The following is a 21,347-nucleotide window of genomic DNA, read 5'->3' on the forward strand; positions in this document are numbered from 1 at the left end:
CCAAGGACTCCACGGGTAACAGTCAGGCAACAGCACACTGAATACTGAAGGGACCCGGTACCGCGTCGCGGCGAACTGGGTCTGGCGTGGTGTATTAGTATTGCCCTTTTGGGTCCCCAAGGGGGCAATATTGATGAAGAACTCTCAAAAAGAGCTAACCGGTAGGCCGACCCTGCCTTGCCGGTATATAGCCGGTAGGTGGGGAGGCCTATTTGAGTTTAAAGACACTCCCTTGGGCGGCGTAATACCAACAAGTCGGTCCGGCCCAGGGGAGCTGAGAGAAAAAAAAAAAAAAAAAGGATGGAGTGTTTGAATTCAGGATTTGAATACTAGATCGTAGATACGGTGTTCTTTAGCGGTTGGGTTTCAATTAACCACACATCTCAGGAATGGTCGACCTGAGACCGTGCAAGACTACACTTCATTTACTCTCATACATATCATCCTCTGAAATAATACCTTACGCGGTTCCGGAGGCTAAACAGAAAAAATAAAGAAAGGATAGTGTGTATTTCAATTAATATTTTTATACGGCGATCAATCATATTATTTAATTTTGTCGTACGATAGATTATTACATGCCACCAGAATTTTACGTCCATCATCTTGATGTTTTCTACCGCTTAATGCTTAAATATCTTTTTCTTTCTTTCATCATAATTAAAATAAAACGAATTTAACTAAAGACATAAAATGTTAATAGTATTAAAAAAAAAATACATTAAATACTTTTTCAAACTATTTATTTGTATTCTTTAGCAACGTGGCTATACATTAATCATAATTACCATAATAATAATAACAACAATAATTATCATATATATTTATAATTGTTTCTTAATTTATAATTTAGTTATTATTACAACATATCATTTATTTTTATTAATTGTATTTTATAACTGATTTAATTACACCCTCACTTAATTCACATTTCCTACATACACCAATATAATAGTTACACTAATAAAATAATGAAAAAAAAATTATTTATATTATATTCTTTTAATTATAATTATTTATACATTTATATTATAAATTACAAACATACATTACATAAATCTGAGATCATATTTAATACATCACAGGTTTTGTTTTAATAATAATAATAAACACAGTAGTCATTCAAAAAATTTTTATTAAATTTTATTTTCATAATCCGAAATAATAAATTATTAAAAAAAAAAAATTAAGTATATGTAGTAAGAGATATCACTTATATACAGTCGGAAGTAAAGTAGAATAGCTCTGTTTAATTTGCATAACCTCTTCACTCCCTAAAAACTTAAGTTCAGAAAATAACTTCATTACCGTTATATAAACTTCTTTAAAATTCTAATAAACAAAAATAACTCGAATAACATCGATAAATTTAGGTCATTTTACTTAATGTAATATAAAAACCAGACGTAAATGTTTTTTGAACGAATAATATAATTGGTATTATCGAATAATTTTTTCTGTCGATCGGATTGTTCTCCCTCAAATCATTAAAATTTAGAATAGCGCTCGGCACTGTACGCCAAATAACCCAAACCTAATAAAGGTTACGTAAAAATATAAATTTCGCTAATCGAGATAGATTATAATACATAAAATGTTAAAACACAAATAAATTGTAATGACGGAATAAAAATGCACGAGAAAAATAAAATAAAATGACTGAATAGACACAAATGGTAACGATAAACACGACAAATAAAAAAACAGCGTACTTTAAATAAAGCAACAGTAGGGAAAGCCCTACTTTTTTCAAATTATAAATGCGATTTTAAAAAAGAAAAAAAGTAATCTGAAATGGAGAAAAATTCCGATCGAAATATTTCTAAACAATTTGTATTTTTCATTCTAAATATTCGAATATACATTTATAAATATAATTTAAAAAAAAATCAAACTATTTTGTGAACTAAAAATTAAATTCTTAAGAGGTAGAAAGGAAAAAATTACCGTTTTAATCTCTTTAGGCGACCGTAGGTCATGGAGTGATAAGGGTAGCACTACATTTATATATTTTTTCTTTTTTAAATTCTTACACGAATAAATATTAGTTCTTAAAAAAAAAACTAACCGCCTGATTATAGTAGCTGATTAGAGATGACTTTTCGTAGCGTATGACCAAGTCTTACTTCGATTCGAATCCAAAATTTACCGGAAGAAAGACTAAGTCGCTACAACTCCGCCACGGAGATCGATAAATCGAAAAGATAAACACCCTCCCGGAGTAGAATTTTAAAACGCTAATATTGGATTTAAAAGTCCTCTCTTTTTATCTTTGTTCTATTATAACTTGTTTAAAACTCATTCGCACATTTCATACGTTATGCGTAAAAGTAGAATAAATTTTGTATTTTTTTTAATAACAGTTATTAATTTAAAAGATGCCAACTCCAGTATTTTAAAAATAATATTAGAAGAGGTATGACAAAAACACGGTACTTAATTTATATTTAACGGTCGATACTGAATTACAAACATGTACATACATAAAAATTTAAGAAAACTTTTTGAACGACTAAATAATTACAACACTAAAAATAAAAGAAACTATTCTTAAAATATACAATATATAATAATCAAAAATATCATTTAATTATTTTGAAATAAAATATTAATGTATTATATATTTTTTTTAATTTTTCAAGTATTTTTTAAATAATTATTTGTACAAAGAAAAAATTACAGAGAAAGGGAAAAATTGAAAGAGATCATTCTACCCTAAACTTTCCCGCACGTTCGTGTAAAAATAGATTTTTATAAAATCTTAATCCGAAAAAAAGAGAAAATTTCAATAAAATGTGATGTTATTTTACAATTTTTTTCTTCGTATGTTACAATCACGCGTACATATTTTATGTGATGTAAATAAAAAATATTTAAATATAACCGTTTTTTGTTTTTAATGTCCGAACAGGCCGATTGAAAATATAGCTTGTCAAAGTTACTTTATCGGGATGATGTTTGATCGTGTCGGTATTTAACAGGCAGCAGGTACGCGGCGATGGCGATAATTAGAATATATAATAACGAATGAACGGCGGGGAAAACAGGTACTTAAGGCTATACACAGAGATCGTGTAAATACCATTAACTCTAAGCGTAACCGTACCCTTTAGACAGTTCCCCCCACCCTTAGCCGTATTCTCTCAGCGCGCGGTAATCGCACTAGGATAACCTCAATACTGTAAGTACTTTCGTAACTTTATCCGAAAACATTACAAAATAATAGAGTAAAATATTTTCGTTGTTATTCACGATTAAGCTAAGCTATTCATCGTATAATATACAAACTGCCGGTTCAGCGACCGCGAAAATACGCCGCATCAGTTACTAATACAAGTAAATGTACGTAACAAAATGGAATCGCATTTCTTTTTACACGCTGAAAGAAAAAACGATGAATTAAAATTACGATTCGAATTATTCGATGGCCTGCCGTAAAGATCCTTTTATCTACTAGAAAAGCGCCTTCTCCGGTTTTCAGTTTCTTATCGGTAATAATAACTATACACCGAGACTAGGAACTATTAAAAAACGAACAAAAAAATTTAAATATAAATTTTAATAAACGAATACCATTAATAATAAAGACCTTTAGTAATCCGTTTTACAAATCGGCATACCTTACGGTAAAATTTTTAATATAATATCGACGTTTTTTTTAGGAATAATAGATAAATAAAATAACGTTATTAGATCGGGTAGAGGCTAATAAAAGTTTGGAATAAATGAATCGATAAAATTACAACGCCGTTCGGGGAAATAAAATAACGTAGAAAAAATGGAATTAATTAAGATAAATTTATTTTAATTCTGCTACGTAATTAATCTCATTAATATTTATAAATAATAAACATTTTGCATGTAAAAATTAAAATATATGAAATTAATATAACATTTTTTTTCAAAGCGAATAGATCTAATATCGTTTTTACGCATCGACACACACACACACATATATATATATATATATATATATATATATATATATATATATATATATATATAAAATACTTAAGATTACATATGTGTTATTTCATTAAGTAATACATATTTATTCCATAGCGGTTTATTTAATAACATACTGTAGGATATAATTATATTTAAAATAAAAGAAGACTTGAATATAGAAGGGTAAAACAGAATTTAACTTTGACAAATGATAGAGAGAGCGAGCGACTGTTGCCATATCGACAATTCGTTACGTTTTCTATCTTCATTACAGGGCAAATAACTTTATAGTACTCGTACAAACTCTACCGCTCGATTTCATAAACGCCCGGGTCTATAATAATCGTAAAAAGAAAATTTATTATTTATACGGCTTTGAAGTATTATTAGGTACAAATTATATATAAATAAGAATAAAGTATAAAATAAAAAGCTGCGGGTATAAATTTGACGTTTGGTAAAATCTATTTCTACAGAGAGTAGTATAAAACATAATTTATTTTATTTTGAAAAATAAATAATTTTACCGTCGGGAGAATAAAGAATGCGAGGAGAGGTTTTGCATCTCCTATAATCTTCGCTAAAGAATTACGTTTAGCGCGAGTAAAATTCTGTGTTTGCAAAATCGTTTTTGTTTTTTTTAAGACTTTTTCAAAAAAAGTTGAACTCGCTATTTTAGTCCAGATATTACGGTAGTTCTAAAAGCATTGGATTTCGACGAGGTAAGTTTCCAGTAATCGCACAATATTATGTAATACTTTACCGGTACGAATTATACTATAATCCAAAAAGATTTCTGGTGAAACTGAAGAAAAGCTACGGACGAACAATATAAAAATAAAAGGTCACAAATAAAACGATTTAAAAAAATGAGTTCTTATAAAAGCCATAAGAAAACCCGAAACGGTATTTTAAAATTAAACAAATTTCTTATTAATCGGTTATAAATTAAATACATTAAAAAAACATCCATAAAAGTTGCATCGATACCGTTCTAAAATAATGCGTACATTTTATAAAATTAGTCCGACTTGATTTCTATTAAAAACAATTATACAATCGGAATAACGATGTAATAATACAAAAAACGAAGAAAACTATACTAAGAAAACCCAAACGCTAGGACCTTTGGTTAAGTATATTCTTCTTTGGGTTATTCCTAGCGTTTTTTGAGATCGTAAGTTTAAAGAAAGAAAAAACAAAGGATTGAAACTATCGTGAGCGATTAAAAAAAACCTCAACAAAAGAATGAACTTTTTTTAGGTAAAAAGAAAGAGAAAAAAGAGTGAAATATATTAAATAAATAAATAGGTCTTAAATATCCATGAGATCGTAATGAACTGAATGTTAATACGTAATACAAAACTTTAAGAACGACCTTAAAAACAACACCCTTCAAATTTAAAATAATACCTTAAATAGACAATAGTCGACGTTTCATATTTATTATTGAATTGCGCGTTAAAAAAAAATCCTTGTTAAAAGAAAGGAGACGGCAGGAGCAGCGGTAGTAGTAGTAGCCCTATCGCGTTACACTACGCTGTTACAGAGTACACTAAAATTATAATGATATCGATAACGATAGATAAGTAATAGTGTATAGATTGCAACGTCTTACTGTAAACCGATAACAACTTTGAAGTTTTTTAAAAGCGTCTACAGTTACGTATTGTTGTCGGTAAAAAAAGGTTAACGCGTGTCACGGGTCGACTGTCTACGACAACGCTATTTTTTTTTTTTTTTTGTAATATATTTTACGAAAGAGCGGACATCACGGGCTATTAATTATAAGCCCGGTGGAAATCGGAAACGTATGAAAAGATGTCATGCCCGACCGGAATTAGACTTCCACACGAAATACTGAGACGATACCTACACGGTCGAGGAGATCGACGATCGTTAATACTGCTGTTTTCGGTTCAATGCAATTTTACAACCGCAAAAAAAGCCGTCGCGTAAGATAGACGGGAGAGGTTGATCGTCTTAGATGAAGAAAAAACGCATTAATTTAGTAGCGCGTTCTTCCCCGTATTCTCTAAATGCTTGTTAAGTAGAGAAATAACTGGAACTGGAGAAATAACTGATTTGTTTAACGCGCGGTACAAATAAAGGTAAATTTATTTGGTCTTTTAATATAATATTGTTAAAAATTAGTAAAGGTTTGTCAAACTGAAAAATTTCTCTTTAAACCGCGTTATAGTTTTAAAAGTACAAATTTCGAGCGTTAATATATCCAAAGAGCTTACTTTAAAAACACAAACGGCAACACCGTTTCCCCTTCCTTTTATTTTTCTCAACCGATATTCTAATAACATCCGACTTTACAAGCGATAGAAACGTCGACTAAAAATAACTTATATAATTAATATCCATGAAAAAAATTATCAAATGTCAAGAGATATTATATACTGCCAAATTATTTTTTTATGAAAAAAAATTAAATAATATTTACAATTATGCCAAATATTTAAGCATAAAATTTTGTATAGGCTTACACACACACACGGACACACACACACATTCTATTAATTTTTATTTATATTAATATATAATTTTTTTTTCTTTTTTATAAAAAAAAGATAATGTAACCATGAGATCTGTTAGGTTAATTAACTTATTTTGGGAGAGGGGAACGGTTACATTTTGGACTGCATAAAATCTTGTATAATATAATTAATAAATAAATTGTTTAGTTTAATTTTATTTTATAATTAATTTAGTCCGTAATCATGATGACGATTTTAAGATAATTAAAAAAATAAAATATATTATTTAATAACAATAAAAATAATAATAATTATAGAAATAAAAAACATAAATTAAAAATCAAGAAACTAGAGTATTTTTGCCGATAAACAAGGCATGCAAACAGACTAAAAACGATCCTTGAAATATAGTACGCTGACAGATAACATTATTATAAAAAAAATTATATGCAAATTAACTCCGAAGAATGTTTTTTTTTAGTCTAGGTAAAATTTACTGAAGAAAAATTGTATATACACACACAGAAAGAATTCAATAATCGTTAAACGTATTATTTATTTTAAGTTCATAAAATAGCATAATTAAAAAGAAAAAGATATCTTGTGAGTTTTCCCGAAGTGAATCTTGTCGGTGAGCGTTTTCCTATCGGTAAGGGAAAACATTTAACTTAAAAAACTACTTGTATATGGAAAGAGGGATACTTATTTAATTAAAAAGTAAAATATCTATTCTTCTGACAAAAATACTGCTACTACCGAGCAGCATAATGAAATCGGTATCGAGTGACAAATTCATTCCCGCTTTAAAAAATCTTTGAAGTACTGTCATGTTACATATTAGTACGATGTGACGGGGACGAATATAAAACGTACGATACGATACCCCCTCCCTGTCTTTAACTTAATGCCCGCTCATAAATCCTGTTATCAGAACGTAATATTTGCGTGCAATAATCGTGAAATGAACAGGGAGTAGAAAAATACGAAGCGTCATTCTATTAATTCAACCGTGGCCAACATACGCCTCGCGAAAAGTTTTTCGATATTTGATTTTTTTTATAAGCGATTGAGTAATGGAAAATAAGGAAATTTAAAAAAAAACTTGCCGAGAATCTTCAGCGCGACTTATATTTGCGAAGAAACCTTTTCTTTAAAGAATGTAAATAAAAGTACGACAAATTCCATAATAAAATTTTGTTTACTTAAACGAATCGTTTTAATATTAAAGGTTTTTTAATTTTATTGTTTCGTCGGGCCCGTGAAAAAAGTTTTCTTTCCGATCGGCCCGGAGATAAAAACTGTTGGCCAGGCTTGCATTAATTCTCGCATCAAAAACTTAATAAATATTTTAAAATCCTAATTTATTTTGTTACGATTCAAATATAAATAACTAAAAGGTTCTACGGATTAGTTTTCTCAATCGATAAATATCTTTAGATTTAAAAAAAAAAAAATTAAATTTTATAACGCTCGAAAAGAAAGATAAACGGGATATATATTTTTGTATTTTAAACTAACTGAAAACCCTGAAAAAACTATTTTTCAACATTACAAAAAAGGTATTAAATATCCATATAACTAATTATTAAAAAAAAATTACTTAATTAAAATTTTTACAAACCAAACCATCTTGTACAAGCTATTCATATCGAACCAAATAAGAGATCAAAGTGAGAATAATAAAATTAATTACATTTTTAATTATATATTATAATTTAAAAAAAAAAAAAAATCATAAAAAATAAAAACTCAATATATATTTATATATGCTAGTAAGCTTACTACATATATATTTATTTATACATATATATATATATATATATATATATATATATATAATATGTATACATTTTCTATAACTTACAATTAATTACAAGCTAAAAAAAAAAAACTATCTACAATAAAGTAATAACAAATATAATAATAAATTTTTCTAAACAAAAAACACTATCTTGTACATATTTAAGCTTTGAAAAATCTGAGATCGTTAGTAAAGTAAAAATGTATTTTAAATAGTATAAATATACTTTCCGAATACAACATTTTTATAATTTAACTAAAAATTATAATAATAAAAAAGAAAAGATAATATATTTAAGAAAATAAAACAAAAAAAAAAAAAATGGTAAGAATACATGTAATAATAAAATTAATATTATCTCTAAAGGTTATACTTTATTTAAACTTAATATAAAATTTAAATAGAACTCAATTATTTTTTTTTATTTTTAAAAAGTCAACCAGTAAGATTCTAGTTGTTGAACGTTAAAAAACTGGAATCGATTAGAAACCCACAATAAAAAAATCTTCTTTTTTCCATTAGTAGTTAAATCATTTTATTGAAATCGATTAATATATATATATATTAATTATTATCGTAAAATAAAACTGAATTTAATTAATAGAAATTATATTAAAATATGAATTTTCTTTTATGTATTTTTATTTTCATTATATATTTTTTTTAAAATTAATTTAATTTAAACAGTTCGTTTCTTTTTTGACGGAGATATATTGTGACGGTTTCTTAGTTTATGCTCGATGGTCTTCTTAGTTGTCCCGATACCGATCGCCTTTGGTGAATTCCTTTTCCGACTTCTAAGAAAATCTGAAACAAATAAACAAAAAAATAATTATTTAATTTCTTACCAGGAATTTAATAAATATAATATAACGGTTAAAAAAATATATTAAAAATTATAAATCCAGTACGATGTTTAAAAATAAAAATAATTTTTTATACTATTATCAAAAACGAATCAGAGAAAAACGACTAAAAGTTATGGATGTTTACTAAAAAGGTAATGTAACCTATAATTTTAAGAAGATTATACTTCTACTATCGAAAAAACCGTCCGTCTTGAAGTTATTTATAAAATATAAATGATAAATGTAAAAGATAGTGTATTTTATAAAAATTCATTTTTTTTTTTTTTTTTTTTTTTTTTTGTAAAAATTAAAACGTATGGGACAAGTAGAAGACTTGCTGGAATAAGATAATGGTATACATATATATTTCACTTTCTTGTGGACACTTTAACTGCCGTAATTTTGCGCCAATCACTTTCAAATTGATACATAAAATATAACGACCCAAAATCTCGGTCGAATTCGTTAATGGGCAAAATCGGACCACGGGGATATAAATGGGAGGGCTTTCAAAACAAAAATCGCTATAACTTTCTTATTAAGTAAAATATCGAATTCGTTTAAAGTTTCTACTATTTTTTGCATAAGGGCCTAAAACTTATCTAAGTAAAGTTTTTTAATATCACCAACCGTTGGCCCAGGGGATGGAAAAAATGGGGTTTCGAAGACAAAAAACAATCATAGCTCTCTTAATAGGCGCAGTATGGAATCGGTTTGGAGTGGTACTTAGTCCTCTAAACAATACTTAAAACGTTTGTCTGAAACAATTTTTGATACGACCAATCCTTACGGTAAGGGATGTCCAAAATATTGCTGGAATTCTAACGCTTGTCGGATGCTAAACATGTGAAACTTTTTTTCGCACGGAACCATTGTCGTATCCAGTAAATTTGAAGTCTTTCTTAAATTTAAGGTGGAAATCTTTTTTATCCTCTACTTAGCATCAGTGAAATACCTCTGCCTTCCGGCGTGCCGAAAGGTTTTTTTTTTTTTTTATTAACTTTTTCTTCCTAAATCACTTATTTCACGATACTTTTCCATTTTATTCAAAATTAAATCGAATAAAATCCTAATAATAATTTTAATCTGTACGTTCAGGTATCACAAAAATATGACGGAATCAATTTTACCAAGATTAACAAGATTTTATACTTCCGCTAGCGAGGATCCGATGGGAAATTATATATAGCCGGTTAAAAAATCGCGAGGTAGGATTAGAATTGTTTTCTTCAGAGAATCCTGATACTAGACGCCAGTCTAGTATCTGAATTCAACCTACTTTTTTCTTTTAGATAATATTCGGGTCCGACTTCAGTAAATTGATACCGGCTTTCCGAGGAATTTATGAATAGAGCGACACGGACGTCTCATCTTAACCGTCGTTAAGAGAAATTTCACAAAAGAATTCTCAGAATTTGACATATTCGCTGTCATTTTTTAACCCTTGAGCCCTTCTGGAGTAGACATCCCTCGAGTTCGGGTCGACGATTGGTGAGATTTAAAGAGAATGCGTTTTAAATATTTGTGCGATTCATTAAAAAGCGGCTGCGCTTATTGACCTTATAGTTTCCTACGTCCTTAGCCGTAGAGAAAAAAATCACGTTTCCGAACATGATGAAACGAATTTCGGAAATATTTTCCCCTTCCCCTACCGTTCGCAGACAGTAAATACTACGGACGTTATTTCTTACATAAAGATTTATATCGACATTGTTTTATAAGGTCTCTTAGTCTTTCTGGCCGTTAAGATGCGCGTGAAACATTCGAGGTAAAAGCGGCATTAATCTGAACAACGATATTTATTATACAGCTGCTTCCTGAGCTGAAAAAAAGCGGTGTCTAAGTATCTATTACTACCTGCATCTCGGCGAGCTAGACGCGATGATATGCGACCGGAAGACAATACATACCTCACCCTTCTTAGTAAGCGTGGCACGAGACGACCGTTATTCTTTGCCATTTTTGTTGTCTAATGTCAGATCGCCCGCAACAATTACGATTACGAGAACCGAGCGTACATACATTGTCGGATGATTCTTTCATCGTGAAGACCAGAATCATATACTTTGTGTATAATCGCGCGTACAACAGATTTTCAATTATCCGAAATAACTACAAACAGATTTCGGATATCTAGGATTAACTAAAGTACGAGCGATAAAGATTTATTCATAAAAAATAAAACACATTCCTCTTGTCTACGAAAATACTTTATCGAACGTACATTTAAAGAAGGCCTGTCGTTTTCCGACTTTTCTAGAAATATTTAGTCGCCGATCTCAGGTACTGGGTTCTACACCGGCCACAATCGGCAAAGTTTTTTTAAAATTCAACTCTATAAGCGGTTCGGATTTTTCCTGAATAAAAATAATAATCAGAGTACTTATTTTAAATCTTTTAGAATCCTTTTTAGTTTGTTTAAGTCCTAAGTCGTATAAACCAAAATAAAACCCCCTAATTAAGTCCTTCATATTCAAACGATTTTGTACTTTTTCGGTTAGACGTTTTATATTTTTACTTTCAATCCCGTCTGAAACCGATAACTTATGATACCGAAATACGAGGCAACATTTTGAAAAATCGCACTGTTATTAAACTTATCTCGTAGAATAAAATATTTTTATTCTTACAGAGCGTTATAATTCTTCCCCAAGTCTAATACCTACCGGTTTAAATAGGTCGATCGAATAAAATCGGGTAGATGTATGACACGTCGATTTAAATACCCTGAAAATAAACGGAAATAACTATTGTATATTAAAATTAGTACGAAGATTTACATTAAAATGAAAAGGCATATGACGTCGATAAAGAAATATGTCTCACTGTAGTCGAAAAAAAAGAATAGAGCACTAATTTTTAGTTTTAGACCTTCGTACGATATGTAATCATAATAATGGTATCTTTTTTGTTCCGTTACAATTTTCTTCGTTATATATTTAACATTTTCGTTAATATTAAAAATTATTAATTTTTTTTTTTATCGTTTAGGATAACCGAGAATTTTAACTTGATTTCTGATAAAAAACAATTAAATGTTACTACATTTTCTTCATCGGACTTTTTCTTCTTTTTTTACGTTTAATACGATTTTTATTATTTTTGATTCTAAATTATAATTAAACGACGCGTATAGGCCTACTTCAAGTCCCATAATCTTAAGATTAAGTCTGAAATAATTACAGAGCTTAATCGTAATAGATTTACGATTCAAACCGTTTATGCGCAAGCGTGTTTTAAATACGCGGTTTTCAGATCGGATATGATCTGACATCTCCAATGTATGCGTTATATTTTAACGACATAATTTAAACATAAATTCTTTCAGACGGTTTATTATTTTTGGTAAAATTAATAGGGTTAATTATATTTACATCTAAAAAATAAAATTAGAACTGAAAAAAAAAAATCAATAAACGGGTTCCAATTAACGGCAATAGGATGAAATAATACTAAAATCGTCATCAAAAATACTCTTGACATAATGTTTAGTATGTAATCGTAGTAAATCATACACTAACAAAAAGCTGTACGAATAGATTTCAGCACGTGTGCAAAGATGATTGGTAGGGTACAAGGCCAACTATACTTGTTGAAACGTTAGATAACGTTCAAATACACAATGCATGCATACACGTATGTTTAGATCTCGTATAAACTTTGATAGCAATAAAATGAATAACTATCGTTCAGAATGCAAATGATTATTAACAAGAATTTATAAGTAGAAAGACATAGTCAGTCGCATGTGCATGGGGGGAAGGGTGATAAAGATATGTTAAAAACTAGGAAAATAAATACAATTTTGTTAATAGTAAAATACGCTTTAACGAAGCATCTAAAAGAAAACAATATGACATTTGACCGGTTTTAATGCTAATCTAGATCCCTTTATATTTAAACAAATTATCTTTTGTTTAATTAAAATCTGTGTTTATAAAGTTTAGAGATTTTCAAGAAAAAAAAATTAAGTATAAAGTCACCGTTTTTAATTAGATTTATAATTTTAATAAAAAAAAAACTAGAAAATAAAACTGGTTTCCCTAACCCAGAACAATAATTTCCATTTATAATTTTTCAAAAAGAACTTAAACCTGAATATAAAGGATCTTCATTTACATCGCTTTAAAGCGCAGTAACCGCTAAACTTGTAGGCTTACATACACTCTCATTACAGTAATATCTTTAAACAGTCAGAACGAGTTTTAAAAAAATATAAAAGCGGACTATCAAATTTTGGCACCGGTTTCATTCAATATTTCAGGTCAAAAACCATCAAGTATATACATATTCATTTTTTTAATTACCAAGAAATTCAGTCGGGCTTCATTTTACCCTCGGAGGAGAAATCAGGGCGAAATTTTTCGCAAACTGTCACTAAAAAGCGAAGCGTTTCTGGACTTGATTAAATAAAAGATTTCCTTTACGAATGAAAAGTTTTCCTCTTCGAGTGAAAACTCGAAGAAGATGATGTCTTGAAATCGTTTTCGTTTCTTCCTAATCGATTAATTTTTTGTTTCAATGATTATATACCATCGGTCACATTTAAATAAACCTTCGGTAAATCGGATCACGTGATAAGGGGTTCCCGGCGATGTAAAAAATTACACGCTTTAGTGTTTTTATTACAAAGAACTTTTGCGGCAAGAACATACAGTAGGTAATTACGAATAACACTGAACTCCTAACAGCAGCACAAGAGAAAGCAAAATAAAATAAAAATCATTAATAGAGAGAAAAACGATGAAATAATAAAAAGAAAAGAACACGTAATAAATATGAAAATAAAAATCGAAGAGATAATGCACAGCGTTATCTGTTGGAGATAATGCGTGTAAGTATAGCGACACTATAGAATCGCTAAGGTCTAGAACGTGCAGCCGTTTTAATCTTGTAACGTCATCCCCGTCGAATAAGAGGTTCACGGCCGAGCATTCAGGTGCTGTTAAGTCACAGTTCGTACTTTGAACTGATACTTTAATTTCCTCCCGGACGATGTAAAACCTAAATATTCGTGCGTTTCACTATTTTTTTTGGCAAACATGGGATTTCTGTTTATTTATTTATTTTGAAATCTCTATAAAATTTCGAGATCGCACTTGCTCGCAGTATCCCAAAATCGGATAACGTAGGTCCGGATCGGTTTTAGAATCGTTGGGTATACCGGCAGCTTATCAGGCAAAGATAATAGAAACCTTTGCCCGACGACCAGAACGTTTCTTTGATCTTTACGCTAAGTTGTTTTCGTTCGTATATGAACTTTCCACGTCGGTCGACGATCCAGGTGTACCGTTTTAACTTAATAAATCGGTAAAACGTAAATTATTTTTTATCTAACTGTCGAACTTTTTATTAGATTTAGATTCTAATAATAAAATAAATATTAAATAATACTCCTTCATCGGGATAAATCCACTTTTATTCGTACGTATTTCAGCCCTAAATAATTTTATTATGTAAATCAATATAACATCTTTTATACAGAATGTTCTATGAAAACACACACGCACACAAATTACTAAAGTGTTAAAGGATGAATGCAGTATTTAACGGGTTAAAAATAATATGAAGACGTAGTCTTGTTGGTTTGCCTTTTTATTATTATTAATATATTGTATTGTCGATCGGTAATAAAATAATAAGATAGCGATCCAGTTCTTAAAAAGAAAACGATAAACTATAAAACTCACCCCGTTTTATTTTATACGAACATCAACTGTCTTTTTATACAAATGCACCTTTAAAAAAAGAAAGAAACCTAAACCTGTGTATAGTGAATAGAAAACCTGTAACTCAGCAACCACCTCTCTCTAGAAGTCACAGACTATATATGTCTGTAACTATAATAAATATAATATCCGTATATTAAGTTTATATTTAAGTACTGAATTTTATTACTTTTTCCAAGTAATAATAAAACTGGACATACACATTTTATGTTTTTTTTTTTTTGTTGTCGGTTCCCCATCTTCTATTTTTTTCTTTTTATCCCATTAAATTTCTTCATTTTATTTTTAATTTACTTCTCCTGCGACATGAACCCTCTCTTATTTTCTTCTTCGTTTTTAAAAACGACAATAACGAACCGACCGTTTCTAAACCGATATTAAAATCCAAACCGTTCTGAACAGAACGAAGTAGATACAATATTGAAGATTTTTCTAATATAAGTGGAATGATATTTTTTTTAAATCTCTCTTAAATGTATTCGTTTTCAATTTTTGCAGCCGTTCAAATATATTCTACAGTACCATTGAAATAAGTACCTATATATATATATATATATATATATATATATATATATTTATGTATGTCGGATGAGCAGCAGTATGATGGACGTGTACTTATACTTAAGCGTCGTTATTAACGTTACAAGCTGTCCTGATCGCAGCAAGGTCGGCAGGTCAAAGGTTATTCTCTTGCCGTCTACGTATTTAGACTAAAAGATTTAGCGGCCGCGGCCGATCACTCACCGGTATTTCCAGATATTAATTGCCGTCAGACAGGAAGCGATGCGGACCGAAAAATTCTCCAGAGATGTAAGTACGTACATATATATGTCTGTCCCTGTTGTTTCGCTTCATATCTTCAGACCGGATGGACCGATTCGGAGGAAGTTTAGCACGATAATTTTTGTATATGGGACGTCAATTCCGTTCATAACTGCTGAAAGGGAGGGGAGGTAAATAAGACATCACGGATTCGATATGTCAAAAGTTTACTAAACGAACAGATAAATTTTTTCACGTAACTTAATGCCTCTTAGATAAGCTAAGATACTTTTTTATCGTTTTCGGTCTTATTCAAACTTCTACACTAAAGAAGCGGGGCGGGAGAAAAATACTTTTTTGTCGCTTTTAAGGCTCGAAGTTAAATTCACGCACTAATTAGACGATTCCGTTCCGTCAATACGCTATTTTGGTTATGAATTTCAGCAATTTTATTCAGGGACGTCGGTTAATAGGCGCATTTCCACCGGTTATGCTTTTTTGATATCTTCGTACCGGATTAAACAGATTTTTATGATGTTTTTTTCTTATGATTTCTACGATCGTTCGCGCCGTTTAATTTCGGTTACGTTTCAGTCAAGGAAACGGGGGAGTTTCCTTGAAACGGTCCCGATTCAAAATTTAACTGTAATGTTCCGCTTAATTTTTCTCCTGCTTAATTATCTGTCAAAAACGAAGCCCTCGGTAGATGGAGAGAGATTAATAAATAAAACGATATGAAGTTTCAATCGGAATAAATATAACAATTTATCGTAAATATTAACAAATTAAATCGCTAAATTTACATTAGTTCCAAACGCAAGTTTTTATTTGCTTAAACCGGACACAGGACAGTATATTGAAATGCATTACAAAAAAAGAAATATTTTTAAATAAAAATAATTAACGATAATTTAAAACCGGGAAAACTGAATAATTTATTATATAATGCGGTTAGTTACCGGTCGTTTCCCGATAGTGTTAGTTTTACGTTGTAAAACTTTATAGAATCGATCTTACTGTTCTTCCCCGGTATAGTCACATAAGAAAAAAACCACCTGTATTAAAATGAAACCTCTTTTTTTGTTCTTTACAATTTATCAAGTTGTTTAACAGTCGATGTTTTCGATGAGGTAATCGAACGTAACAACCTGCAAGTCCTATTGTTATAAAATAATTTATAGTTATTTTTAATTTATTAAAGTAGGCTTACCGGCAGACAATTGTAATTTTTTTTAGATTTTTATGTTTACAACAAAATGCATTTGCCTATTTGTATGCGCAGAATGCACAAGGTATAATATATAGACAAAAGCTATATGCACTTCAAATAAAAGAATACGATATTACAGCGTTATATTACTAAGCGTAATCGATGCCGGATTTTATAATAGCAATAATATTAAACGATAAACATGCAAATACGTTTACGTAGATTTTTATACGACATGTAATAGTTAAACAAACAATAAAGTACGTCCTGTAAATGAAATATTAAAACGACTCGTACTCAAACGTGCACCTACTATATGTTAATTTAATTGTCAGTAAATGCACGTAAATATACGTTATCCTAGGTCACGTTCCAAATAGTAAGTTATTATATTAAAATTATAATGCCAAGTAGTTTTTAAAATACCATCGTTTAAAATGCGTTATACTAAGTCTACGCTAGAGGAGCGAATACGAACGAACGTTAAGGAAGGCGTACTCGAAACAGTACTTCGTTTAACGCCATTAAACGGAATACTCGCATACATAAATAAACATTCGTTTACATCGGCTCGTGTTTGTCCGTCTAGTACGGACCGTCCTTGTATCTATTACAGTTATTACGCGATGCGGCACAATAAAAATTCAATTCTAAACGATTACGTACGGTCATAAATTTTATTCGAGTTTTACAATCGTGCCGCGTAATTCATTTATTTCATTCGTCATGCTACGATTAACTGTAGCTTACATTATTTTAATTTTAGGAAAACTTACAAGCCCCGATTTTATCCGGTCGCTATTATATAGTATCGTATAGCTAACTTTTAATACTTATCCGATCGGTGTTTAGCTGACGGATAAGTTTAGAAACCGAATCACCTAAAAATACGTAGTAGAGGATGTACACACAAATACTAACAGATCGAATTATTAATACAAAACGATAAAGTAACGATAATAAAGATAGAGATGAAGAAAAGATGTAAGCGGTATGGAAAAGAAAAGATTAATTACCAGGGGAAAACGGTCGAAAAATCAATACCATCCGAAGAATAACTTCAAAGCTATTCATTAAAGCTAAACATTTTCGATAAAATGTTTATCGTTAAATATCAAAATTTTTGCACTTATCGGCTAAAATGTAAGATACGAAAAAATATTATTTTCGAAAAAGAGATTTGTAGGAAATAAACAGAACATCTTCGTTCATCTTTAGGATTTTGCTAGACTTACAAATAATTAATTTCACTGCTTAAACGAGTAACGTATTCTAAATTAAGTTTAGAAACTGCTAAAATATAATCACGGTTAATCTAATGACAAAAAAAGTGTACGATATCTAACCTTTAGCAATTCTTTTTTATTAGCGATAGCAGTTATTTATTTTTTTTGTGATAATAAGAAACTTTCAATCAGTCTTTGATAAAAAAAAAAGAAAAGCCAAACAGAACATTTAATTCATTAATAGAAATGAATATAACTTTAGAGGTGTGTAGGCGACGTTAACTATTAGGTATATTTCATAAGAAAGCTACCTTATTGTAACGGGTACCGTGATTCGACTTCCGGAAAATTTCCACATATCTTTGCGTTTCACATCCCCCAGACCCCAAAACCACCGTCAGTTCAAATATATATATATTTCACTCTCTTGTGGACATGATAACTGCCGTAATTTTATGCCGATCACTTTCAAATTGATACATAAAATATAACGACCCAAAATCTCAGACGAATTCCTTAACGGGCAAAATCATGGGGGTGGAAATGGCGGGGGCTTTTTCGAAAAAACAAACTATCGCTATAACTTTCTTTCTTATTAATAAAACATCGAATTCGTTTAAAGTTCCTTCTATTCTTTGGATAAGGGCCTAAAACTTATCTAAGTAAGGTTTCTTGATATCACCAACACCGACAATTGGCCCAGGGCGATGGAAAAAATGGGGTTTCGAAGACAAAAATCATACCTCCCATAATAGGCACAGTATCGAATCGGTTTAAAGTGCACGTTGTTTCTCTAAAACATTACCTAAAACGTTTGTCTGAAATAATTTTTGATATGACCGATCCTGATTATTTTTGATGTCAACCCCAGGGATGACCAAAATGTTGCTGGAATTGTAAGAATATGGGGCTTGTCGTATGTTAAACATGTGAAATGCAACCGTTGCCGTATCGAGTAAATTTTAAGTTTTACTTAATTTTGAAGCGGAAATCTTTTTTATTTTCTAATAACACCGGTGAAATCTACCTCCGCCATCCGAGGTGCCAAAAGGGATTTTTTTAACTTTTACAAATTTAACATTACTTAAAAAAACGAAAATTAAATCAAAATAACATTTTTTACCGATTAAAATTAATAAAAATATCTAAAACCGTTAAGACATATATATGTTACAATTCATTTTAATAATTAATAAGTATTATTAATTTTCGGAATCTATAAAAGCGTTAATTTTGATCGTCGTTTAATTTTTTAAAGTTTATTAGTGGAAATAGTATTTAAAATTTTTATATTATGTAAAATCAACAGAAAAAATGAACTTGTTTAGATTATAATTGTTAAGCGGAATTTAAACGAATATTATGCAAAAATATCATTTCTTATAAAAAAAGTCCGTGTAAAATAATTACCACGGAAACATAAACGTCAATCACCAAGGGAATCGTGAACAATTTACAGCGGAGATACCGGAAAGGTCGGAGAAGGATAAGGGGATTGTTAGGAGCGGGTAGGTAAAGAAAGGAGCACAGTAAGGGATGGTTAATATTAGGTGAGGTACGACGGGGAGGAGGGAGTTATTAAGAAAATGCCAAAAAATGATCGAGTATGGAATCAACAAGTAATAATTTACTACAACAGAAATCGCTTATAATATATTGTCTGTATGTATGTGTGTTCCGCTCGCGTGTGTTCTTTTTCTTGTATTACGTCGTATTAGTAGGGGAGGAAGACGAGAAGAGGGTTTAGACGTACAGTTTATCGGACAAGTAAGCGGGGGATCTTGTCGTACCTCCTCCGATCTCGTAGTGTCTTTTTTTGTACGTCCTTTCCCCTTCTGATGCTTATAACCTCACACCCCTTCCATTTAACCGAACCAAACCGTCGACAACAAACTGGTTTATATTCTCAGCAGCAGAAGCTGTTGCACCGCATCACTACCATCACACACGCTATTATCACTATTATACAAATGCATTCGTGCTCTGCACTGCTACCCTAATTTTTAAATCTCCTGTTATGTTGGTAGTTGTTTCTCGATGTAATAATAAACTTATGTTAGTATAACCTCTTTCCACTCCTATTTTAATATTGTACCATTAGAATGCATTACTCTTTCGTTCCCCGTAGTACTCCTCTGTCTATCAACGTCAATCTCTCTCTCTCTCTCTCTCTCTTAATGATGTCGTTTTAACACAAAACACATGTTTTATATGTAAATAAACATAATATGATAAGGCAACGTTTAATGTAATACATCCTAATTTTAAAATCTAGGCCCTACAGCATACCCCTGCAGTATTTATTTTCAAAACTAAAATGATTGCGAATACGTTTTTTTTTTGTACATAGTAGAGGGTTATTTTTGCGTCAAGACGTTTGTTTTGTAGAAAAAATGCAATAATATAAAAATGATTTGCAGTATTAACAGAATCAAATAATTATAGCTCTACTCTGTTAATGTTATATTTATTTACTCACAAAAATAAAAACTTTCATATGTATAAAAAACTACGGCAGATATATATTTTTTTTCCTATTGCATTTTTATTTTCTTAGCCTTAATGTGACGATGTAAATCCTCAATTTATTTGAAAATTAAAACATTAACAAGAATTTTTAGTTATCCCTTTACAAAACAATTGTCATAAAAGTACAATTTTAAGTGTTACAGAAAATTAAAAAGCGTTAATTCTTTGGATACGGGTGGATAAATAAGCTTTTAGGTAATTAATATTATCAGAAAACACATATTTGCACATATTAACCGCATTTTTATTCTATAATTTACAAAATACAATTGCAATATCTATCGTTGACAATAAAAAAAAAAAAAAAAATAACGGCATAATAAAACGAAAACTAGTATTAGAAAAAAGAATAACCTATAACTACAGAGTTAAAATTAATTTGCATACAATGCATGTGACCTCGCATCGTACATTTTAAAAGTCAGAATACAACCAGAGTTGTGCACTAGGTACTGTTTTACACACACACACACACACACACACACACACACACACACACACACACACACAGACGCGCGCGTATATAATATTTTTCATATTAAAAAAATGTTACCGAAAATTTTTTTTCAAATAATACTTAATATTATAAAAAAATTAATCTTAACAAGGGAAACAGCCGCCACAATAAATTGTCACACGGAAGGAAGTAAGACTTAATTAAAATGAAATAGGATTTCCTAAAGGATGTTGCTTATCATCAATCGATTTTAGTTGTATTATCTGGGAAGGTCTTTCGTAGAATTTTTTACAAACCGCTCGATTCGAGGCAAATATATCTTCAACCGAATTCAACAAAATCTGGTATCTA

The 21,347-nt window shown here is 30.1% G+C and overlaps 1 protein-coding gene across 1 annotated transcript in view; it reads right to left on the reverse strand.

Annotated features, from left to right (window-relative positions):
- Window positions 1–8,715: 8,715 nt before the first annotated feature.
- The window catches only part of dap (cyclin-dependent kinase inhibitor dacapo), a 50,543-nt gene continuing 37,911 nt past the window's right edge, over window positions 8,716–21,347 (reverse strand). Inside the window, exon 2 of the mRNA XM_075378547.1 lies at window positions 8,716–9,042. Coding sequence (XP_075234662.1) covers window positions 8,915–9,042 — 128 coding nt within the window. The 3' untranslated portion in view covers window positions 8,716–8,914. The remainder of the gene's footprint in view (window positions 9,043–21,347) is intronic.

This window comes from Lycorma delicatula, chromosome 11, assembly GCF_047948215.1.
Source record: "Lycorma delicatula isolate Av1 chromosome 11, ASM4794821v1, whole genome shotgun sequence".
NCBI classification, from domain to species: domain Eukaryota; kingdom Metazoa; phylum Arthropoda; class Insecta; order Hemiptera; family Fulgoridae; genus Lycorma; species Lycorma delicatula.